Genomic DNA, 25,839 nt, shown 5'->3' on the forward strand with positions numbered 1-25,839 from the left:
CAAAGCTTTGATAATTCTTCAGAAACTGACCTTTTATAGATCTGTTTAAACACAATAGGTAAACTAATTTTAATTAGTCTTATTTCCTTCCTTACAGCTAGGTGTCTAGTACAGACACCTGCTGAGGTATCCCACTCCTAACAAACAGGAGAAGAAACTCAATAAAAGACCAAGCAATGAGTGTGTATGATGCTAATTCCCAGGAGAGGATTATTTCAGGCAATGTAGAGTCATAACTGATGAAGCAGTAGAATAAACTGAGTGAAGAAAATATTCTTACATGCTAAGGTTAGTTTACTTGGAATTGCAGCAGCTCTTTGGAGCTCTCTGACTGTGTATTTAAGAGCATCTTTTCTGTGCCTGTGAATTCATACCTGTTTCTAATGGTTTTGTAAGACTGGTTTAGTGAAGCCAATACCATTGGATTGATTCTTCAGAGACCATAATTCTCTTTAGGAAAAGTCACATTTAATGGTATGCTGAGTTCTGTGAGTTGGTGCTTGGGTATTGCCAAGTAGCAAGAGATGCAGCATTTCTAACAAAAAATAATTGAAGTTTTTTTAAAAAAATCTCTTATTTCCTTATTCTTTTTTAAAAAACCAGAACTTACAAACTTGCACGTCCCTTGTGTGGACATAAGGCTCTTCCTGCAGCAGCAGTAGGTGCAGTCTTATATATAAGTCTTATAAGTATAAGACTTATATATAAGTCTTATACAGTCTTATACAGGTTGGAATATGTAGCTGTTTTGGTTTTTTTCTTTTTTTTTTTTTTTGCCTGTTTAAACAACATAGTTGAGACTGTTCTGTAAATGTAGCAAGCCAGAGTTCTGTTTCCATTATGGGAATTGTTTGAATGTGTATATTAGTCTTTTATTCACTACTTTTAAGTATCTGGAGGCCTTTTAATTTTGATGGGATTTTTCTTTTATTTTTAGATTTTTTTTATGGCATCACTGCCTTCCTTAAAAATATCCAAATAAAAGGAACGTTTGCAGGTTTTCCCACCCCCACCAAAGTGTCAAGTTAAAGATAAGCACAAGTGTTTCTATAAAGGTAGTGTCTGTCAATCTGTAGAGCAGGCATTTTGTGCTTCTGTCTTCTCTGGACAAGTGTGTTCTTAAGAAAGTAAAAAATTTTTACTATGTTTATGATAGGAAGTAAGTTCTAAACTTTCTTCCCTTTTTCATGTTCTTCATATTTAATTATTGAGCAATCTTTAGGAACTGTCACATAATGAGTCATCTTTTTGACTTGTGCCAAATATTCTCAATTTTGGATAGGAGTCCAGGTGATATCTTTTATGGGATAACTGCTCTTCTAAAGAGATGAAAGACTCTTCTCTAAAAGTAACTGGTTATAAAATACTTTTCAAGTCTGTCACAGGAGAGGTGTTTTTATAACACAAAGAAATTGGAAATCTATTGGTGGCAAGATTATTCTTTCCTGGGTATATTTCTACTTCTTAGGTAAAAAATACTTTTGCACCCCTCTTGATTTGCATTCCTTTGATAATCTTCCTGTGGCTTGAACTTCAATGTCTTTTGTGTTTACTGCTTTAATAATTGGAACAATTAAGTTCATATATTTAATTTGTATGCCTTAGGATATCTACAAATCTATTGTGGCCCATCTTATTTGTCATAGTTCAGTTAAAAGTCATACAGCAAACTGATTTCCTCAGTGCTTTTTTGCTTTCTTTACCCTTGTGCCTCCTGGAAACCTCAATTTTGGCCAGCAATTTAGAGGTCATCAGAGGTGGGATTTAACTTTGTGTCTGATTGCTGCTTGTAAGCTTCTACTCCAGGAGCAAAAATTCACTGTGGGAATTGTCTCCCAGGCTGAGGGCAGATAGGTTAGGGAAGACTGAAGGAATTAGGGAGCAAAGTTTGAAACATGGGGTTTTTGTGTTGTTTGGTTTTGTTTTGTTTGTTTTTGTTTTTTTTAAATGGTTAGCCTGGACAATATTGTGATAGACCAATAGCAGTGGAATTAGTTTTGTGTCATGCATTCAGCACTTTCCCTAGGTTTCCTGATAGAGAGGGGGGCACAGGGAACAGGCAAGGCCAGGCTAATACCCTGAATATACACCTCAGAATTATAGTGACATCAGTTTTCTATGGTTTGTGTTTTAGTTTAAATACAAGAATACTCACTAAGCTTTTCAGAAACCTTCCCATGGTATTACCAGCCCTTGCAGAGGCATTTAAATGTTACAGGGATAGAACAGTGTAAGGGTCTAATTTACAAAGGTTACTTGCAGACCATAATTTGTACTTCATGAGCACTGTATAAAAGTGGGATATATTGTTTGTGTGTATGTGTGGTATTCATGCCAGTTTTATTTTCCAGACAATGGTACATGGACTCAGCTGTGGTTAGTGTCAGACTATCACGAGCATGGATCACTCTTTGATTACCTGAACAGGTATACAGTAACAGTGGAAGGAATGATAAAATTAGCTTTGTCCACTGCCAGTGGTCTTGCTCATCTGCACATGGAAATTGTTGGCACACAAGGTAATCTAAAATTATTCTGCTTGTTGATAATACTGTTTGGTTTTTTGGGTTTTTTAATGACACATAAGTAGCTCACTCTCATTTCGAAACCATTACAGAGTAATAGAACTTCTTAATTTGAATAGCTTTTTGCCTTCCTTTCTCTAGTATTGTGATGTAATAATCCTTGCTACAAAACACCTGTTAAAAGGCACCAAGTAGTGGTGTATGTAGCATCTTCTTAACTTTGAGTTGAGACAAAGTTTGAGTTGGATGTGTGTGCAATAAATATTTGGTGGAAGAGGGAAAGGAGCAAGAGTGGTGTAATACAGTAAAAATGAAAGGTACTTTCCTGAACAGGCAGACAATCTACAATGAATAATTTCAGGACGTACCCTGATGCACATAAAGTGTCAAAACTGGAAGGAATTCTATAACTTCAAGCAAAATTTTGCACCAGGCTTAGAATAAAAGCAGGTTGGTTTGGGAGTTTTTTACAACTTCTATTTTTTTAAATTTACAGGCAAACCAGCGATTGCCCACAGAGATTTAAAATCAAAAAACATATTGGTGAAAAAGAATGGAACATGCTGCATTGCAGACTTGGGATTGGCAGTTAGGCACGATTCAGCTACAGACACAATTGACATTGCTCCAAACCACAGAGTGGGAACAAAAAGGTAAAATCATTTATGTGATGTGTCAGGCAACTTCTATTATAAAATGCTTTGGTTTTTCTTATCCCATATACATGTGTGTTGATAGAAATATAAGCAGCAGGAAAATGTAATGGCAGAGTTCTTAGGCACTTCCTTGCCAGCTGGTACTTTAGTTAGATGGTAGGCGCTTAAAAAACGCGTTCAATGTTGGCATGTGTAAAATAGTGAAAACTTGCTAAGTATTGTAGGGCACAAATATGTATTCAAACATAAAGAGACTTCATGACTGATGATTTTAGAGACTTCAGTGTTCTTTCTTTGTTCTTCTTGCCATGTGTTGCATGGAAATGTTCCTTGCAGCCCAATCAGGAGTGCAAGACAGGATATTGACAGTAAAAAGCTGTGGTTTTCAGCGTGAAGCCTGTGTGGTAGAGCACACAAGGCACAGAGTCTTGGACAAGGGCTGTCTTGGAATCACATTTTTGAGAGAAATGCAAAAAGTTAACAGTCATCTTTGTCATCTAATGCATAAATAGAAACTTAAGTGGGTGAGTCAATATAGTCTCTCCTAAAAGCTTTTTCTGAATTTGGAAATACAGGTTTTCCTTTCCATCAGAAGAATTTAGAGCTGTTTAAGTAAGTCAGCACAAGTGCAATATAACTTACTGTCAGTCATTTATCATTGGTGAACCTTCAAGCAATAATAACTGGAAGTTATAAATAAATTTCCCTTAGTAATCCATGCAGCAATACAGCATACAGGGATAACAGCACTAACAGTGAACCACAACAAGCATTTTGGATGTGGGAAACTTTTCATTCTTCTGATTCCTATAGGTTTTATATATATCCCTTTAGTAAGTGGTACTGTGGGGTGGGAGGTTGATTGGCATTTTACAGTGAACTAGGATGACCCTTGAGCTGTGTCTTTTTGGAAGGGGAAAGAACCCTTAACATGTTATTTTAAGACTCGGTTAGCTAAAGCTTCTAGAATGTGTACTAAAAATTTGTTTTACTGACACTTGTATTGCTGAAGTTCCTTTGTTCTAGAGCTCTGCTGTACTAGTTCTTTGCCAGTTTTAAAAGTACCACACAAATGGTCAGATAAGATTTATTTTCTGAACAACTCCTAGATTATAAGGTACTGAGTATTATTCCTTCTCAAAGTCTCCAGTAGGCAGTAGGCTTACTTGGGAATTTATCATTGCAAATCTAGCGGCGTGCAGGGCACATGCCACATGTGATTTTGAAATTTCTGCTACACCTACATCCAAAGAAAAATGATGCACAAATCAGTTACGTTCTTTAGTCTAGTCGTTGGAGAAAGCATCCTTTCAGCTGTTTGCAGATCCCACTTACCAGATCTTTTCTTGCATAAGCATTAATAAATTGCTTGTTCATCTGCCTTATGCTTCTTCACAAGGGTAAAGCTGTAGCAACTCTTGCTTGCTGCAGTGGGCATCAGGAGAGCTAAATGTTTCCCCTTTTAAAGACATTAGTCATTTCTACCTCTCTGAAAATTGCTCATTCTTGTAAAAGGCAGAGACCCTTCCTCTTCCTCTTGTGCATTCTTAGGTAAGTAACTCTGCACCTCTGATTAATTTTTCATGCTACAGTTCAAATCTTACCTGTTCAGTGGCAGTTTTAACTCCCACTGATTGCCACTGCTGGTACCTCTTCTCCACATGGAAGTTCTGCGTACAAGTTCAGGGAGATTTGGTGAAGTCTGTGTTTTTCCAGTGGTGGTTGTAAAAATGTGTGTCTAGGGAGCAAGCAGACTTACTCTTGTGTGAGTGATCAAGGTGTTGAGTCAAATTCATGATCCTTCTTTCTGACTGAATTTTCTGACTTTATTTCTTTTCTGTTCAGAGGCTTAGCTTTACCAGAGGGGTGAACTGTGTACTTTCACAGCTCAGCCTGCAACATAAAGCAGGGAATGTGAGCTTTAAACTGAGAAGGAAATAGAATCCCTCTCACTCCCTGAGGCAAGTAAAAAAACCCTCATTCTCCTATTATTTTTAGAAGTGTGGTTCAGCTGTTACTTTTGATAGTTCAAATAGGTTGTGTTTCAAAAGCGGTTTGGCAGCAAATTCTTACCATGAGTGCTTCTCTGCAGTTTACCTAAACAAAATATGGGCAGAATTCTACCTTGTAGAGTATAGGCTTGATGAAGGGAAATGCCACTCAACATGTTGTTTGTGCCTCTGTTTGATGACACAAAGCTCCCTATTGTTGTACAAGAAATTTAAACAATTAGTACTGAGTTTATGGACTAAAAGATGGGAGAAAGCAGTCAGCAGGCACCCAAAGTTTGACAAGACCATGTTCAACATACTTTGTACCCTTCTTTGTAGACTTATCCTTTCGTTCTTGGATGATACTGAGCTGCAGACCTTGCTCAGCAGGTCAGGGTTACTCTGTTACAGAGTTGCTGTCTCCAGCATCTAAGACACTCCTTCTGCCAAGCAATGCATTTCCAGCACATAAGCTGACAAGCAGATGCCTACTTCTCTCCCTTTGTCTAACAGCCATGAAATGGCTGAGCTGCTGGCCTCACTACATGACCCTCCTTGCCTCTTGCCACACTTGTTCCAGCAATAATCTCTCTGCAGCCATTCACCTTTCTGTGTCAGGGAAGCCAAAGCCAATCTAATGCATTGATGGAGGACCATGGTAAGAGGTCTGTTTGCCAATGGAACTCACATGGGAGGGAGGGGGTTTTTGCCACATTCAGGCCTCTTATGGTCTTTCCTGTTAAAAGCCTTGCTCTTTGGATTCACAGAAGTTGAGACAATCAATCTCCTTTACAGTTTATTTAGTGTTTGTCTTATATCTTGCTCCATGGTTGGGTTTCTATTTGTTTTTTCACTTCCATCTCTCTTTCCATTGTCATACCATCTTAAGATAGAACAAATATTCTTTCTGCTGGGCTCCAAGAGAATCACTGACAGTGTGAAGCCCATGAGGTACCATAAGAGTATCCAGTAATGCATAATCCTTGGAAAGCATTAAAGCCACAATCTTGCATTCTTGATTGAAAAATTTTTTATATAGATGGACCAGAACAATTTGGGTCTTGTCCATATAATGATTGCAACGATACTTAATAGTCTACTTCCAGTCAATGAATACTGTCAAAGTAAATCTTACACTTAGCTTCAGACAGTTGTCCTCTGCTTGTGCTGTGTTTATTACTTGTGAGGAATTTGTATCCCTTAGGAGAACTCATCTCGGCAAACTTTGTTGAAGTTCTGGGTGGTTCAGAACATATGCAACTATTGGTTACATTTTTTTTTTCTACTTAACTTGATAGCCCTTGCTTCCTTGTATCTATGTAATATCTGTAAGACACAGTAATGTCTTAAGGGAGTTCTGAGAGGTGTGATAGTCCTGAAATGTCTTTAAAGTAGTGTGTCTGGTATTATGCCTACCATCCCTGGTACTGGAAAAGAAAATCCTGCTATGCTGTTGGTTAAATGATACTGTGTCTGGGCTTCTGTGTCTGTTCCAGAGGTAGAGCTATTTCCTGGCACTGTATTCCACTCCAGTAATCTGCACATGTTGCTTTTGCCAGTCAACACTGCTCTTCAAAGCCCAGGTGCCACTGTTGGCCTGCTTCATTGATATGTCAGCTTGAAACTGCTGGGGCAGTGAAGTGGAAACACACTGAACTCTGCTATACATCACATGCTGGATTTAGCTGCCAGAACCCTAGCAGAATGAGAGAGTGCTGCTACCATCGATGCTGATTTCATGCAGCAAATAACATTGATTCTTTCTAGAGCCAGTGGGGATGCTGCTGTCAGTAGCTCTTGCAGTCAGGGGTGGGGTTAGAGGGTTAGGGTTCTGGTTCCACACTGATATTGTCAGACTTACTCACTAAACAAGGTAACAACCACTTGGATGCCATGACTGGTTCTCAGGCCATGTTTCTTAGAGGAAAGTTTGTTACAGGTTTTTTTTTTTCCTTGCTAGAAATATGGGTAAATCAAATTAATGGCAGAGTTGTTAATTTGTAACTCACAAAGGATTTATTAATTTTTTTAAAAAGCATGGTTTAGGGTGGAGCTTAGACTGTATGATGAAGAATCAGATAGTACAATGACAGTGGGCCTTTGTTCTCAAGAAATTTTTAACAGCACTGGTTTCTCAACCAGCACTTCTTGTCTATTCCTGCTTTAGGCTTATTAGCGGATGTTCTAAGTCTCTGTTAGAATTTGTCTGATTATGGGAGCTGGGGCTTCCTCTTATGTGTCCTCTGGAGACCAGCTGGAGTGTTCCAAAGGGATGGGGCTCTGTTCATCTGAGGCCCGTGGATGTGGCTGCTGCTTTCTTCCTTGGGATCCAGCCTGTCATGCACAGACACATACAGTATGACAGGGCTGATTATACAGATTGCTGTGCACCATGTGCTGTCTTCAACACCCACATGGAACACTGTCAGAACTTGTATAAAACATAGCTATAGACAGCCAAGTCTCCTTCCCTCTCCTCAGCTGATCAGGATTGAACTTTGTTAGTGAAAGTACATACTCCCTTCTGCAGCCTCACAAATCCATGCTCGTTTATGAGCCCCTTAACCATCCATCCGAGGTTTGCTGTATCTAATGCCCTTTCCTGTGCTCTATGGATCTTGTACTCCCCAGCTGGGTTAATGCACAGCAGCAAACAGCTGATGTATTTGTATGCACTCCTATCTGCATAGATTCCCTCAAATATCAGCATGGTACCTTGCCCTGGCAAATATCCCTGCCTGGGCTCCCTGGGTGCTGGCTAGACCAGCTTGAAGGTTGTTAGTGAATTACGGCCCTGCACATCAGCTGTGCAGGGTTGGGGAAATGCAAACCTGGCCCAGCCCAGCAGCTGGCACATAGACCTTACATACAACCTGTGGCTTCAGCTGCTGGTGCTGAGACCCTTACTCTGTTTTTCTCATCCCTTTTCTCCCCTGTAGCTGGTAAATGTAAGCTGTGACCATGCAGCCTGTGATCCATGGTCTTATTTCAGTAGCTGAAGCAGATGCACTCATTTGCTCCAGTTGCTGGCAGCAGGGTTTCCTTGACTTTGTCAGACTACAGTTGCTGGTCCAGAATTCATTCACAGAATGACGACTGTGGTCCCCCCACAGTAGCTCCAGATATGTGCTTTTACCACCTGCAGACACGCTCCTAGGACTTGTAGTTCCCCTTCCAGCTACTGATGTTGAGTACCTCCTCCTCTCTAGTTTCAGCTTCATCCCTTGTGCTGCTCCACTTGCTAGACCTGAACACACTCATTCCTGCCTCCAGTTGCTGTCACACTGTTCTTAGAGAACACGTGCGTGTGTGCTGGAGAGTGAGTTTGGACAGAATAGTTAGGATTTAATAAAATAGGATGCACTGGTGAGGATGTGCAGACTGGCAACCTGTTATGCAGCTGGCAATTGGCCCCTTTGCTACCCTTTTCTATCTGTTGCTGCACTTCTGTTCCCTTTCTCCTGATAAGCATTTCTCTTGAGAAGCATTGCATCGCTGGGCAGGCCTTCCGTCAATATCCTCAATCCTTGTGGTGTTCTTGTTTCCCTCCTATTGGCAGCCACAACATCCACACTGCAACTCAAAGTCATGCCTGGAGTTTTTTAATGGCCTGTCAGTGAGGAACTGGAGACTTTCAGTCTTTGTCACTGTCTTGGTTGTGCTTTGTCTATCAGGTTTATGGCTATAGTTGTTCATTACTTCACATTTTACTTATTCCCCCTATTTCTCTACTTGTTTCTCTGAATTTACTTCTCCATTTACTTTGAATTGTCTCCGACTGAATAACCTTAATGAAGCAGATTTTTCTTTATCTCCTTTTCCACAAAAATACATTATTTTGTATTCGAGCTTATCAGTAGTGCTGAATTTTTTGTTATTAAGTGTTTATGATTTTTTTTTTTTTTCCCCCCCACAGGTACATGGCTCCTGAAGTTCTAGATGATTCCATAAACATGAAACATTTTGAGTCATTTAAACGAGCAGACATCTATGCAATGGGATTAGTGTTTTGGGAAATAGCTCGGCGGTGTTCAATTGGTGGTACGTGGCAATCTTTACAAGATGGGACATATTAAGGAATTATAAGTAACTTAAACTTAAGTTCTGAAAACAGTTTGCTCAAAAATCAGTGCAAAGTAATAGCCAATCCATCTCAGACTTTCCAATTGTTAATCCTGTAAATGACAACTGGTCTATTAAACCTCTTTCTAGACTGACAAACCATACTTGTTGGAAAAAATAGGAAATATTCTTGTCTATTTTAATTTTTTTCTAAATATTTACATAGAGGGGAGAAAAAGGTAAAATGTAATACTCTTGTGAGCAAGGGGCAAACACCATAATACCTAGCTGTAATGTGTTCAGATAAATCTATACCTTATTTAAAATGAAGCATGCTGTTATAGTGTGATCTGAAGCACCATGGTTTTAGTATAGCATATGAAAGATTTGATGTAGCTCATATATCTTCCAATTTTCTAAATTATAGATCCTTCAAGGGTAATGTAAACACTCCTAAGGTATGGTTAAGGATTTTTGTTTATTTGTCAGTCATTGTGATGTAATTTTTTAAAATGAAAAGCAGAAACTGGTAGAGTGCTGATAAGGAATGTAGTCAAAAGTGAAGAATATGTAATCCAGTGTTAGTTAAAATAAAGCTGTTTTCAACCTGTTACAGGAATCCATGAAGATTACCAGTTGCCATACTATGACCTCGTTCCTTCAGACCCTTCTGTTGAAGAAATGAGGAAAGTTGTGTGTGAACAGAAGTTAAGGCCCAATATTCCAAACAGATGGCAGAGCTGTGAGGTATTAACTAACTTTTCTAAAGCTGCTTTAATGGACACTAGAGCTTTTAGTGATTTCAGTGGCTTAAAAATCATGCTTATTGTTCAAGGGAGAAGAGCTGCTTTTAGGAGAACTTAATTAATTTCATTCTAATCCTTATGGTTTTATTAAAAGCATTGTTCCTTGGTAAGTGTTTAAATGTAATTTCATAAAAGTTAATAGCCAACTCTGCATGGAGGATTCTAGGATCCCTTCCTGTGAAGCACAGATGATGCTAATATAAATTAGAGCTAGTCTGAATTACATTATGCAGGAAGCACCATTGCAAATAAATTGCACTGTGTCTGGCCAGGACTGAGTCAATGGCCTTCACAGCAGGCTGCACAATGCTGTGTTTTGGATTTGTGACCAAAACAGTCTGATAGCAGCCTGCTGGTTTAGCTGTTGCTGAATGAACAGTGCTTGCTCAGCTTCAAGGCATTCTCCATTTCTCAAGTAGGTTGGGGTGGACAAGAGCATGAGAGGGAGAAGAGCTGGGACAGCTGACCCAAAGTGGTCAGAGGGAATATTCCACAGCACTGCTCTGGGAGCCCAGTGAGGGCTACAGCCAGTGCAGGAGCAGCAGGATACTGATAAAAATGAGGTGCTTTGGATAGAGGAGGGAACCTGGGTTGTGGCATGCATGGAATGAATGCATGGCTGAGATAAGAGTCAGGCAAGAGCACACAGAAAAGGGAGAAAGGTGATGAATGCACCCACAAACTGGGAGACAGAAAGCTATGGGGATTGAAATGACTAATATAATACAGCTTTTGTGGTATTTTGGAATGTAGAGCTGTAACTTTATTTAATCTGCCATTTTTTATATTTGTTTTGTTACAAATAACACATGGAAGCACTCAGGTTTCAAAGAATGGTTGTTTGGAGGATAAAATACTTCAAAAATTTTTAGAATCCTTGCAGAGCTTCAATTTGAGGAAGAGAGCTCATGAACTTAATTGTTATGCATTGAAGTAACTCCTTAACTGCAGGCACAATTAAGAGTGTATTTTTGTCTGGTGTGAAAATTCAGAACACAGTTACAGACAAGCTACTTAGTTTTAATTAAAATGTTTTTTTCATGGGCCAAGAGTCTACTGAAAAATATCAGGTTTGCTTTACAGTGTTTAGAGCATTTTACTTTCTGTAAATGAAGATTTTTTATTTTTTTTATTTTTATTTTTAAACAGCACACTCTCCCATGCAGTAGTGGACTTCAGAAATGCCTGAAGAGGCTAAGGCAGAGCAGCAGTTCCATGGGCTCTGCTGGAACAGCAGTGCATGTAATGACTTGTGTTTCCTTTGCAGGCGTTGCGAGTGATGGCAAAAATTATGCGGGAATGTTGGTATGCCAACGGAGCCGCTCGGCTGACAGCTTTGCGCATTAAGAAAACATTATCACAACTTAGTCAACAGGAGGGGATCAAGATGTAATCCTGGATTTGCTACCGAAGAACACTGTAAAAATCCCTATCTGCACCAGAGTGGCGTGTTAAGAAGGTTAATTGTTCTACCTCACTGAGGGAACAGAAGGATATTGCTGCCTTTTAGTACTTCATAGGAACGTCACTTATTAGGATTTTTGTGGATGTGCTAAACAGTTGTGTTGGGTCTTTCTGTGCTCTATGAACCTCTTTCCCAGGTTACTTACAAAACATCATGTACTCTGGCTTTGTTAGTCTATAATTTTTTATTTGGGAAGTTGATATCTGGTCTGTGCTAGTTAACTGTGCTGAAAGTAGGAGGTCACTTCTAAAATGAAACTGGTTCGCTATATTGTTCTGCAGTGCATTGATGGCTCTTAAAGCAACTTTATTCCTGCCTAGTACATTGACTACTCTGAACCAGTGTCTCGATTCCTTGATTCAGATTGTGAGTGTACTATTGGAGTATACCTTGCTAGCTGTTAAGGTAGTACATCTTTTGAACTCTTTACCTTGACTTACAAATCGACCTCATTCAGTTGTGGGAATATGACTTATGCAACTATACTTTATACATGATTACTGGGTTTTTTCCACTTTTTCAGAACATTACATTGCCTTCAAAATAGATTGTATTACACCAGTAAGTGCCACTTTTGAGTCTTTTAATGCAAAATAGTAGGGATGTACAAAGCCTATGGTACTTTTGGTTTCAAAAATACAAGTTAAAAGTTGTTCCTTTTCCTAGCTAAGATCTAATTCTTACTCATTGCAACAGTGAGTACATAATTGATGGAATATCTTCAATTTTATCAAAATCTGACTCTTGAAAACCATTGAAGGAGTTCTAAATAGTGTAAGCTAGTAAATTCGCTGTCATATTTTGTAATTGTCAGGTTACGAGTCATAATTATGTATAAGATTTTTTTTATCAATTGGTACTTCTAAAATGCTTGAAGTACCTATCTACTTCAGAAAAGTAGCAAGAGAAGTAAAATGTTAAGAGATTTTGCTTCATTAAACAAGCATGAAAAGTGCATTTTCTGTGCAGTTCTGCCGAGTTTAAGGCGCAAAGAACAATATTTGCAATTACACAAGGATTAAATGCACCTGTCATTAGAGAAAAGTTATTTGGGCTTTTGTACTAGACAGTTCTAAGCTGCTTATAAATTTTATGTGCATGTATGTTGTGTGTGCCTCATACACAAAGTGGTGAGCTAGAAAAGGTGGTGAGCTGCAGGTCTTTGGATACAAATATCAGGGGATTCCAGCAATCCTCTTCATTGTTAGAAGAACAAAGCTTATGGTGGCTTGTGTTGTCATAAGAACACAGAAGAATATGCATGGCTTTAGTCAAGATTTCCCTGAGTTTTAAGAGTATAATAATATTTTCACAAACTTGTTTAGAAATCAAATTGATTCCTGCCCAAATGTACAACAAAAACCTGCTGTTACTGGGATACTTTTTAATTGCAGTTGTAGGAAGAGTCTGGCTGACTTTTTGTTTTATTAATATCCAAAACAAACAGTAGCATTTCAACATGTAAATATGCCTGGTAGTTAATATGCTGCCTAACCTGCCACTCTTCAGAGCACATCAGTACCCATCCCATTATGCAACCTTTAACTTGGCTTCCTTTCCGTCCCTCAGCACAGAGCCCATTGAGAGTTTGTTACCACAAAGGTAGCAGTGGCAGGGTGGCTGCTGGCAGCAGGTTCTGTGCCATGGTCTGTGATGTGTGGCAGCCAAAGCAGGAAGAGGAATGAGGTCCTGGAAGGAGAGGCTGCATAGGTGATACAAGCCCTACCCAAGAAAAGCCTTAACACTTAATTTTTGTGTATTTCTGTATTCTTACTGCTTGCTTGGAGATAAGTTTAAATTATGTCAGAATTACACACCCTCAGAGGTTGAACTGCAAATAATGAATAATGAAATGCTTTTTGTCAACAACAAAATGGATGAGTTTATTCACATAGACAGTATCTAGGAGAAAAGGGAGAAATAAGAGGAGTTCTTAGAAAACAATTCGGCTTAAACATATGTACAGCTGTCACGCATGTTTATTTGGCATTATCTGAGAAGTCGGGCTTATGTGCTTCAGGCCTCTGTCCATCAAAGCTGGATTAAAAATTACTTCATGTAGGTATTTTAAATAAACTATGCCACTGTGCACATGGACGTTGTGCACCCCAGAGTTTTTTCAACTGACTGTTCAAAAGAAGTGTTTGAAAACAATGCAACTCCCAAGCCTGTCTACTTGGCAGCCTCTCTAGCATGTTCCATGTATCCGTACAGATACTTAAAGAAAACAGGTCATGGTGAAAATAGGTCAGGCTCTCCATGTGAATTTCAAAGGCTTCCTAGTTAGCAATTGAACTCTTTTGTTTTGTAACTTTGTTAAACTTCGCATTTTCATAGCTGTCCCGGTGTCCTTACCAGAGATACAAATGGTACAGCTCCTACTTCAGAAATGCCAGGCTACTGGCCTGCCTCACATCTCTGTAGTAATTTTGGTGCTAACAGGAGAGCTTGCAGAATAATTAGTCAAGTAATTTTTAGTGGCTTTTTTGGCACCCACAAAACCTTATCAGCATAACCTTTAATCTCCTAAAATATATGGAACAGTTCTGTTGCATTTCAAAAGGATGTACAGCAGCTGAGCAGCATCATGGCACGCAGATGATTCTGTCAATAATATAACTGTTATATTGTCTCAACCACCTGCAAATCTTCATTCTCCTGAATTGCTAGCAACTGTTCTTTCTTTGTTCAAAATTTAGCTTTGTAACAGAAGCCTGCAAAAAAAAAGCACAGAAGGATGCTTGACACAGTGTATAACTGTTTAAGTTTAGGACAAATTTGGGGAAAAAGAGCTTTAAAGGGCCCCCCCCCCTTTTTCTTTTTCACAATTCCTTCCTTCACTGAGCTCAGAAAGAATTGTTTTTCAGGTGAAAATGGAAAACACTTTTTTTATTAACAAAAATACAAAAGAAACACTCCCCTACCCAAACCCAGATGAGACGAACCCAGCCGGTCCTCGCCGGGGAGAGCGGCAGAGCCTCCCAAGCCGACCTCCAGCAGCGGTTCCCAAAGTCCAGATCCTCATCCTCCGGTGTCGGTGCAAATCCCTGGAGCAGGGAGAAGGGAGAGAGGGGGAGGGGCAGCCGGGAGCAGGCCAAAGCAAGCCCAAGACAAGCCAAAGCGAGCCCAAGACAAGCAAAAGCAAACTTAAGATAACACAGGGGCACAGACAAAACAACTGGGGGGAAAAAGGGAAAAAACGGCCAAAGCAGCCAGGGGAGGGGGTCACAGCTGAGCAGACGGCAGAGAGCAAGACACAGCCCACAACCGAAGCGCAGCAAGAGAGAGAGAGCCGGAAAACACCAGCCTAGATAAAACCATCCGAGGGAGGGACCGGCAGCTGCACGGGGGAAGCAAGGAGAGGAGCCAGTCCAAACATCAGCCCATAACAATAACATATGGAGCAGTATTTCAGAACAGTTATCATTCCTATTGGACTGCAGAACAGGAAAATTCTGAATAGAGCTATATGTATCCTCAGTTCTGACACCACAACTTCAAGCTTTGTTCTTCTTTTCCATTATATGAACTGAACACCTTTTACAAAGGCTGTGTCTGTATATATTATGTAACTTTAAATGTTACCTGTGTAAGATCATATCTTATATGTATGGACACAGGTACACATAAGTATTTTTTAAATTAAGATTGTAATATCACCAGATCTGCTCTTGGAAATCCAGGGGGACCAAAATATTTTAGCATTCAAAATATTAATTTTGTATCATTTCAAGTATATACCAAAACAGTTTCTGATTAATACTGATGCAAATGTTTATTGTAAATATTACATGCATTATACATTCACTTAAGTTTTTTTGATTTAATCAACTTTACATTTTAGTAGCATTGAAGCCTCAGTTTGGTTTACAGATTTGTGACCAGATGGATATGAACATGGAGAACAAGGAGCATTGGAAATGGTCTGATGCTGAAAAGCCTGAAATGTCATTTATGAAATGCTGGAATTCTTCAGGGACCTTCCAACCTTAAAAGCTGGAATTCTGGGATGTTTCTCAAGCAGACTCTCCAAGTATGACACACTGTCACCCTCCAATGGTTCTGCTTGTAATCCTAAGAAAGACTTTGTATATAAGTAAAGACATTGGGATTGACTATATGGGGACATGAAGGTGTCAAATGAAGTAAGAGGCTGTTTTATTTTTTCAGTAATGGCTCTGAGTGTGATTGCCATGAAACTCACCTTTTAGTTAGTTCCTTGTTTATATTGTGCCATTGAAATGATTGCGAGGTGTTAATCATTTTGTTTCAAAAACAAGCAAACAGAAAAACCCCTTAACCATATCCGTTGCTTTAAACTCAAATTACCTCTTAAAAGACCAAGGTACATTTACCTCATGTGTATATAATGTTTAATATTTTTCAGAATGTTCTCCAGGTTTGCAGTTACATGTTTCTAGAAATATGGGTATTACTAAATTTACAACTTCAGTGGTACTAAGTGTATTATCTGGTGCCCCAAAACACTTTATTTTCTGTATTTTATTGTATTAGCAAGTTTGCTGCTTTGTCACTGTAGCACCTGCCCTTACATAGCTGTGTGGATACTGCCTTGTAAATTTTACTTTTTTGATGATTTGAGGATCCTGTACAGATGAGTGTCACTTTTTTAAACCTTACCAAATTGTGCATTTCCCTTACATTTCTGAAAATATGTATTGTATTTGTAGAGTATACATTTCAATGGATTGTAAATAGGACAGTAGAAGAGTGGATACTTATGTTAAGTGCTAACACTACAGTAGAGAGATTAAAGCAGTGAAAATAAATAACTTTTTTCAAAATGCATGAGTTGTCTTTCAGAACAAGAAGTTGCAGGTAGATACGGGTCTGCTAAAATGTGGGTTTATTGTGAATTCCTTTTCTCAGAAGGAATTTCTTAGAGTACAAAAATGCTAAAAGGATTTGCTGCTGCCAAGGCAATCCATCTCATCTGTGCTCTGTACATAATGATAAAGTGCCTGCCTTGCTTGCCTCCTGCAGTAATGTTGGTATAAGAACATTGCTGCCATCTCTCATCTCCTGGACAAAATTAGTAATGACAAATTGTTCCCTCTCTACATCTCTATTTGCATAGAAAGAACACTTAGTCTATTTTAGTCTGCTTAAGCAGCTCAGCACCTCAGTGTATCCCAGAACTGAAAGTAAAATCAGCTTGTGTTGGAGTGCATTGTTTCTGTACAAAACTCAGTTTCAGTCTTGTGTTACATTTCTGGAAAGTGGAGATTTACACACAACAAAAATAGAACATCTTGCCCTCACATAAGTTTAGATTCATCCTTCAGTGCTGGCTCAGACAGAATTACCAACAATTGCTTCTTCTAGCAAACTTTCTCCACAATGGGAAGCCATAAGGTGTCCAGAGAGAGTCTCTGGCTATGTTCAAAACACTGGATTCCTTTCAAGCAGTGCATATTTTCTGTAGGTGCAGCATAACTGAAGAATATATAAATAAACCACTTCCATGCAGTACCAAGTGAGTACCACAAATTTTCTTTTCTCAATTTTTGTGACATTGGTAGCTGATGTACAGTTATATATCCAGTATAGTGTAGTATATGAGTGGTCCTGGTAGAAAATAGATTCCTTTTAAATAGGAAATCAGAAATTCCAAATCTCTCACTCTGTGCTCTTGTTAGCCTTTTTTATCTATGTTTTAGCTGGATCTAACAGTGTTCATTGTTTTGCTGGTGAAGGTTTACAGGAATCTCACACTGTAAACCCCCTTACCAACATGATGGGCTGCTGGGGTTTTGGTCTCATGCTTCTATCTTGGAGTGGCTGGAGTTGTTCCCAAGTCTAGGATGGAAAAAAGAGACATTGGCACAGCATCTCCTTTGTCAGCTTGCCTGGGCTGCAAATCCAGTAGTACCCAAGAAACCCACATCCCTATAAATCTTCAGAGTTTCTTGAAAATAAGATTTAAATCTCCAGTTTCCGAGGTGAAATGATACCTGAAATCATTACCTCTCTTGAGAAGAAAAAAAAAAAAAAACGGAGCAAACCATACTGATAGATTCCTATGCAAGATTGCAGTGTTTATTGGTATTAGAAGAGTTCTCACTGGAGATGTTCCTAATTAGCTCAATTAGGAAAATGAGAAGAGCTTTCCTACCTGCCAGTAGCAGACAGTCTGTGTAAGCAATTGAAGGATCAGGCACATGATACTCAATTTTATATAATATCAAATATATTTATGTAAGTTTTTAAATGAGGGTGAAGAAGTTAGAAGTATACCTTTAAATCCAAGGAGGATGCAGGACTTGTGGGATGCATAGTGAAGGAAAAAAGGACAGGGAAAGGGAGAGGTGACCTGGAGAGGACTGAGTATGGCAAAGTAGAGGAATAAGGAGATAAAAAGGGTGGATCATCTATAAATAGCAGACTAGTCAGTATGGCAGTCTGTCTATGCCCAGCACAGCCTCTTCTTTTATTTATAAATCACTTCTTGCCTGAGGAACTCAGTTCTGGGTCTGAGCACAGCAACTGGGCATCACTGTTTTGATTCTTGACATTGGTCATCTACCCACAGGGACTAGAAAACATCTACTTTATTGCAGTATTAAATTAAGTATCTTAAAACCCAGACAGCAAAGGCAGTAAGTTACAGTCTTAAGAAAAGGTATAAAACAAGAGCTGGAGACAAATTCCAAGTTGACTCTGTTGCAATAACTTATCTGTTGCTCTGGACATCCCCAGATGCTAATTTGCATTTATGAAATTTTCCCATTCCCTTCTATGCTATGGGCATGGGAAACACTTATGTGTAGTCCCACTGTTCAGACTCCTAATTAGTACAGGAATGGGGTAAAGAATGGCAAGAATTCTGTGATACCACAGAATTATGTGTTTCCAAAGAGTGCAATCAAGCTGTGCTTTCCTTTGTTATTGCCCTCCTGTGGCTTGGACTCTCTGACCTACATCTCCTTCCATTAAGAGAGGTTTTTGTTGCTGTTGCCAGAGGGGTCAGTGGGATTCAGTTCCTGAACCTCTCTGGACAATTATCCATGAAAGTGAGCTACCTTTTTCTTACCTTTGCTCAGGAAACTGTTTTGCCTATTCTTTTTTTTTGCAAAGATAATTCTTTCCCATGCTAGATGATAGAAGGATTTAATTTTTTTGTATTGGTAGACCTTACAGAGACCCTCATGTCCATCTATCCAGGTCTGACAGGTCCATGGGCTGTTGGTCTCTTTGCTGCCACAATAGTTTTGAATTGCAAATTTCCATCTCTTGCAAAGGCTTCTTGTGCTGAGGCTCATCACAGGCATGCAGCCTCCTAAGCCTGGTATCATTGCTGGTAGAGCAGGTAAGCACAGCCCTTTCTCAAAACCCTCTGAGCAGTATTGAACTTCCTCTCTGGAGGCACTCACAACCCACCTGGACACATTCCTGTGTAACCTGCTCTAGGTGACCCTGCCTTGGCAGGGGGTTGTACTAGGAGATTTTCAGAGGTCCCTTTTTCAACCCTAACAGTTCTGTCATTCTGTGAACTTCAAGAACAAGGGAATATTGCAAAGAAAAACATATTGCAACATTTCTTTTTTAGCTTCTTTAGGCTGTGTTTTCAGTATGTGCAGTATGCTCACATCCTCTCTCCTAAAGTCCATCTCTTCTGGTTCTTCAGTTAAGAGGATGCTTGAGAAGGAGATGTGGATGCTTTGCTGCCTTTACTGTTGCTGCAGTTGCAGGATGCCTGAAGTACAATACTGAGGAAACTCATATGGTAAAATTTACATGAGTGTTTACATACAGAAAATCTCAATGTAACTGTACAAACAGCTAAGCCATTTAAAAATAAAGTTCCAGGAAAGTAGCATGTCTCTGTCCATCATTCTGCTAGTCTTTGTGTTCTAGCACAAAAGCAATGGTTAGGCTCTTAATGATTTCTTCCTTCCTAATGATGTGTTGCTGCAGCCTTTTTTTGCAGTTTCATGTGGCCAGATGTGTTTTGTTCTTTCCTCTTTCACTGATGTTAGCATTCAGCAACTGAAAATACTTTTAAATTGTTTTAAGAATAAATAATTTATGCTAAAGGCAGTATATTTGATACCTGTCACATTAAGAACAGATGTTTCCTTTAGACTATTTGAAACCTGGATGAAGTTAAAGAAACTTATTTAATATGTGGTTCAACTGATAAATGTTTATATATCAATGTTTTTCACATCATGCCACTAATTTTTAGAAGTTTAATGAGAGCTTGGGGATTTTTTTCATGCAGTAGATCTTCTCTGTTGGGAATAATTATCTTGGTATTTCTGTGTTGTGTTTTGTGGGTATTTAGTGTTGTATGGAGAAAGATAATTCCAGCACTCATCTTGCTCACTTGCCTATTTCACCCCTACTTCAACCACCTGTTTCAGCTAACACAAAATTCTGCCTGCTGTCATGTGTGCTGAGTCACTGGCACTCAGTTCTCCCTGTGTCCCCACAGTTCCATTTCCTGCTCCATGTCAGAAAGCCACTTGGAAAGCTGGAGACAGCTGATTTGGTTTAGTACATTTGAACACGTTCTTTTTCTCTGCAATTTCTCAAGGTTTTCTTGCTTTTTGTACAGCCTGGCTCTTTACTGGAGACTTTACTGAGAGTAGTGGGTCTCCCCCTCCTTGAAGTCCTGCCATGATTGTGGATGAGGGGAGAAGAATTCTCTCAGATCCCTCTTGATATGATCTCCCTTACTTGTGCACCCCTGCACACAGAACACTTCACACATGGCTGTTTTGCTTTTACTTTGGCCCCTTACTCCTCCAGATTTACAGGAGGAAACGTCTGTTGTCTTCTTGAAGTTTGCAGAATAAATGTCTCTATTGATATGGACTGACTCCAGTATCTTTAATGTTCAAAACCTCTCCTAGGTTTTTACACATAAAGCAGTCCTAAAGTGTACAGTAAAATACAGCAAACTGTAATGCTGTATTTCTTCTGTATAATTTTCTGTTCTAAATAAGATGTGGTTGCAAGATTCATGTGGTGAATTACAGAAGTAGACCTCCATATTGGTTAATGATACCATGCTGGAAAATATTTGAACTCAAGCTAGATAAAATTCCTTTAATGAAATTGCTTAGGTGGAAAAGGAAGGAGGGAGAAGTCCAGAGATTATTCAGTGTTATCTGGGGTGAAAGGATCATTACCATGTTATCCCTATTTTAACTGTAAAAAGATTGGAAGCTGTTCTGGTTGGAATTCCTAAAATATATGCTTTAAAGAATTCTTTGTTTACAACAGCCCTTAGGACCAAAAAGGATAGAGGTAAAAATAGAATTAAATCAAAAGACCAGTGATGTCACTTTGAAGCTCGTTAGCTTCAATATATACCAACATGTTTCCTTCAGTGTCCATCTGTTAGACATGATTACTAAGGCAGCTACATCCTGGGATAAATATAAAACTTATGAGAAATTGTAATATTTATAGATCTGGATTGGTTTCAATTTCTCATTTAGAGGTTAATACAGTCCTGGGTTATGACAATACTTACTCATGGTGCCTGAGCTCCTGAAGATTCATATTTGATCAGGAAGTGAAGAGATTTAGAATAAGTTTGAAGATTTTTTTCTGCACTTCTGAGGGTTTTAATTTCAGCCACATGCCTTATTTAAGTGGTACTGGAAAAGTTAGCTGGTCTGCTCAAGGCAAAGACACACTTCTGAAGGAGCAGTGGTGTTTCAGGAGTTTCTGTGAGACTGATTCCTGAGGCAGAACTGTTCTGGCAGGGGTCTGGTCACTGGGGACTTGGGGGATGTGGGTTTTTCTCCTTAAAGTCTTGATCACAATTGGAGGTGATGTATATAGGCCAAAGTTCAGGAAGGTGTCATCTCTCCAGTGACCTGTTTACCATGTCTAAGCTGGAGTACAGGAACTTCATAAATTATTACAGATGTTTTACTTATGAGTGACTGATTAGGTTATGAATCAATCCCTCAAATACAGACCTGTGTGCTTTTTCTGGCTCCCTGTCAGCCTCTTTCAATCTGTCTCCCTAGATGAATCCTGACATTTGGGAAGTAGGAACTACTTCCTAAGTCTTTGCAGAGTATGTGATTGTGGGCCTGAAAAAGGTGGTCAGGCTCATGGGACATTGCTTATCTCAGTTTTCTCAAACTTTGTAGGATTGAGGGAAGGAGCCAAACCTGATTCTAAAGTAAAGATTTTATGTCAGGCCCTTCTCAAAGAAATGCATTAGAAAATTTCCTAAAAAGTGAGGAAAGTTTATCAGAAGTCAGAGGTGATCACAGAGCAGATAGGAGGTGAGATAATTTTCCATCACCTGGTGTTGCTTAGGAACAATTTAGTGTGGATTGATGGATTTTTACCTGGTCAGGTATCTTCCCTCAAGTAGACAAATCCCATGTATTCACAGGTGAGACAGTGAAACACAAACCCTAAGAAAAGGACTCATCTATCTTCCTTAAGGAAGGCTTGGGAGTCATCTGACAAGCTAAAAATAATTATATAGAGAAAATCATCATAGCAAGGAACGTAAGACAGGTATTTTTAAAGGTCTAATAAAGAAATGGCTGTGCAAGCACACAAACACGATCTGATGCAACAAAAATTCAAAAGACATGGATATGACAAATCAAGGATGAAAATTTAAGGCTAAGAAAGTGAGAAAGAAAGAAACAAAGCTGTATCACTACAGTTCTCATGCCATCTGTGCATACGAGGAGGTGCTAGACAGAATTTTGCTGACACATCCTATCTTGAAAGTGATGTTGAAGATAAGACAAGTAGGGCATTGTCTGTACTGTAATTTTTGGTGTTTCATACAGAAAATTAACCCAGAATCAGTTTGTTTCCATATGGGCTTTGAACTATAACAACAAAACCATGCAAAAACATGGCTTGTTGTAATCTGGACAGTTGGAATACCGAGATACAGGGAAAGTACAGCTCCACGGTACAGAAAAGAGTGAAACTCTAGCCACTGAAGGAGAACATGCTCTGTACCTAGCAGGAAAGCCATGACTTTTTATGTATCAGACATCTACAGTGAAAGGACATAGAACAAACTGGATGAGACTGATGTAGTAGATTACATTTCTGCTGTGAATGTGGGGGGAAAGTTATCCCAGATTATTCCATTCTGTGAAAGGCATCTTGCAGATGGCTTATGGGAGCCAGAAAAAGCAGTGAGCTTTGGCATCCTGATCTGTGATGAAGCTTCTTCCCTTGCTTTCACAGCAAACCACAGATAACTTTATCTTGTAGCAAGTAATGCTGGGCAGCTTTAACCTTTCTGTCTGCAGCCACAGTCTGTGTTTTAGCCTCTCACTGCACGCTCTGATTAGCCCCACGGTTACTCAGGAAGGGACCACGTTAATTCATGTGGGACAAATGCACTGTGAAAGTCTAGCCAAGTGGTGTGTCAGGGTATGTGAGGACCCTCCCTGTAGGTAGGACGAAGTTTTGCTGCAGTCAGGAAAATTCCAGCATTGCTAATGATTCCAGACACCCCCCCACCCCACCCCCCACCTGCAACATTTGTGTGTTCCTGGCTGGAAAAAGCGTGTTTCCATTCAGGTGTGGTTTTGTGCAAGCACAGTCATATCATGGCTGCAGTCAGCAAAGCTACACCTGGGAAGGGGAAGCTTGTTCTGCCAGGAGGTCTCTCACTACTGGTGTTTTCCCTGGGTTTACAGCACAGTCCTCTCCTGTCTTGTTCCAGTGGAGAAATGACATGCAGTCCTGCATTCTCCATAAGTCAGGCTGTTGCATTTTGTCATGGCCACCATCATAATTGGAGGAAAAGTGAAAAGCCCCTATTTTCAAGGTACAGGTGTTTTATTTTCTATTATTCTTGTTAACATAATTAATACACACACTAATAAATATGAAACTCCTTTCCATATGTTTGTTGTGTAATTACAAATCTGTCTGGATACAGCAAGCATTTTGCCATGGCTGATTTATTGTCTTCATGCTCTTGAGGTTTTTTGGTATTTCAATTCTGGTTTTATTACAACTAACTGTGCTATTTAGATCTAAATGGGATATTTCCTTGCCAAAAAACCCCCTTATCTACAAAGACACAGTACCATTCAGTGCAGGTGATAACAAGCATTCATTTCTTGTAAAATATTTTTATTAGTCTCAGTCTAGTTCTTTATTGCACTATACAAACTTGAAGTTTGGCATCTCCCACACTTGGTTTTGTATGTGTCTTATTTACTGATAAATTAAAAACTTTATAGAGAAGAATGACTCACTGAATCAAACAACAAATCAAGTTGTGACTAAATTTTTCCTCTATTTTTTTTAATGCCTTTGTTCTCCTGTCTGCAATACCTGGCATTTTCTGTTAATGTACACAGTCAAAGATTGGCACCATTTACATTTTCTTCTTTGACTGCCATGTTCAGGCAATGTTTATTTGCTGCCTCTGTCCTCATTTTTTCTGTTTCCTTAGTTTCAAAGTCATGAGCTTGACACTCACGTAGGTAGATTCTTGCAGGTACCTGGAAGAAACAAGACAGGCTGCTGTGTAATGTCTGTCTCTGTTTTATGTGGCTGCTCCATGGTTAGCTGCAACCAGAGGCAATTAATTCCCTTGCAATAAATCCCCAAGTTTCTACAAATTTCAATACCTCTATGGACATGGAGGAAATTTAAGTTAGGTGAAGTAGAAGCCAGTATGGAAAAGGACCATATGTGTTCTTCTATTTCTGTGTGTGATACAGTAAAATCCACTAGTGATACTTTTCTTATTTGTCATAAGCCCTATTGTAGCACTGCTAATTCTGTCATTTTTGGCTGTCAAAGCCTGTCACAAAATGGATCAAACTCAAACACATCAATTATACATACACATTAATGCTGAACATCTAAAATAAGGTATTTCTTTTCTAAATATTGCATTTAATACTCACAGGAAAATCTAGCTGGTTTTTGGAAAATAAGATTTTCTTTATATTGAGAGGGGAGAAGGCAATTTTAAGAACTGCCAGACAAGAATTTTAAAGCCTGCTTCTTATTTCAATGACTTCTTTGTTTTAACTGGGGGAAAAAATCTCCCCCAACATTTAGGAATTTTAGGATTGTTCTTGCACCTCAGGAAGTGGCTCAGCACTGCTATTTTTACTGCACTTATAGATGTAGGTAGGTTGAGAGTAAATCATGTCTTGCAGAAATAATGTAAAAGCATCAAATCAAAACACTTTGTCAAAACTTGCATTATACTTCTGAAGCATTCACACCCAAATTCATAAATTTTACAAATCTTATTATGTGAGATCATTCTGCCTTTAAATACTTTGATACTTTTACTCTGCTGAAAGGCAGGTTGGATCTGATAGTTACTCAGCTGCTTTTAGTGATGTGCCTATGCATGGTACCAAAATAACCATGCTAGTACACACTGATACACAATTGTAGGTAGAGTCAGAATGGCCTGGGCTGGAAGGAACCTTAAGGATCACCTTGTTCCAACCCCTGCCATGGACACCTTTCACTGGATCAGGTTGCTCAAAGCCCCAGCCTGGCCCTGAACTCTTCCAGGGATGGGGCATCCTGGACAAGCTTCTCTGGGAAACCTGTGCCAGTGCCTCACCACCCTGACAGGAAGTATTTTCTTCCCAACACCTGAGATAAACCTGTTCACTTTGAAGCCATCTCCCCCTTGTCCTGTCACTACATGCCCTTGTAAAAAGTTCCTTTCCAGGGAGGAACTCTCTTGCAGGCTCCCTTCAGGTACTGGGAGGTGCTGTAGGGTCTCCTGTCTTCCACACTGCCTGCATCTACACCACAGGTGATGTACACTTGCAACTCAGTATGAGAAGCCATCCCAGTTTCTCAAGTCATCTTTAATTTTCAAGTATTCAGTAGTGCATTGTTGTCAACAGACTGGGGGAATTACTGACCATGACTGTGTGACTGAGTTATTGTACTTAGTTTGTGGAGGTAGAAGATGGCCCTATTCTGGGTGATTCTGTGCTTTACACACAAGAATGAAAGGATTTTTCTGTTAGACTTTCAGGTTCTTTGCTTTCTTTTCTCATTAATAAACATCACATTTCATTTTTTCATTCTTATGAGTCAGTTTAGGAAAACATTCAACTTTTTGAGCTTCCTGTTCAGATCTATGAAAATAATATTTACTGCAACTTTAATTAATTATTCTGCTGCAATTGAATTAAGTATTTTGGATAAGATCAGCACTGTTAGAAGAGAGAGAATGAGAAAAAACATTTGCCAGCTCTACTTTCCATGCTGAAGATCAAAGACACCAGATAGCAATAAATCTTTTAACTGAGAGTGGAACTGTATTTCTTATGAGTCTTATTCTTCCCCAAAACTAAACATTTAAAC

General features: G+C 39.2%; 1 protein-coding gene across 1 annotated transcript in view; it reads left to right on the top strand.

Annotated features, from left to right (window-relative positions):
• Positions 1-12,409, top strand: part of TGFBR1 (transforming growth factor beta receptor 1) — a 30,706-nt gene extending 18,297 nt beyond the window's left edge. Inside the window, exons 5-9 of the mRNA XM_079302006.1 lie at positions 2,352-2,519; positions 3,022-3,178; positions 9,089-9,213; positions 9,851-9,981; positions 11,308-12,409. Coding sequence (XP_079158132.1) covers positions 2,352-2,519; positions 3,022-3,178; positions 9,089-9,213; positions 9,851-9,981; positions 11,308-11,433 — 707 coding nt within the window. The 3' untranslated portion in view covers positions 11,434-12,409. The remainder of the gene's footprint in view (positions 1-2,351; positions 2,520-3,021; positions 3,179-9,088; positions 9,214-9,850; positions 9,982-11,307) is intronic.
• The last annotated feature ends 13,430 nt before the right edge of the window (positions 12,410-25,839 follow it).

The sequence above is a fragment of the Erithacus rubecula genome, assembly GCF_903797595.1.
Source record: "Erithacus rubecula genome assembly, chromosome: 3".
Classification (NCBI taxonomy): domain Eukaryota; kingdom Metazoa; phylum Chordata; class Aves; order Passeriformes; family Muscicapidae; genus Erithacus; species Erithacus rubecula.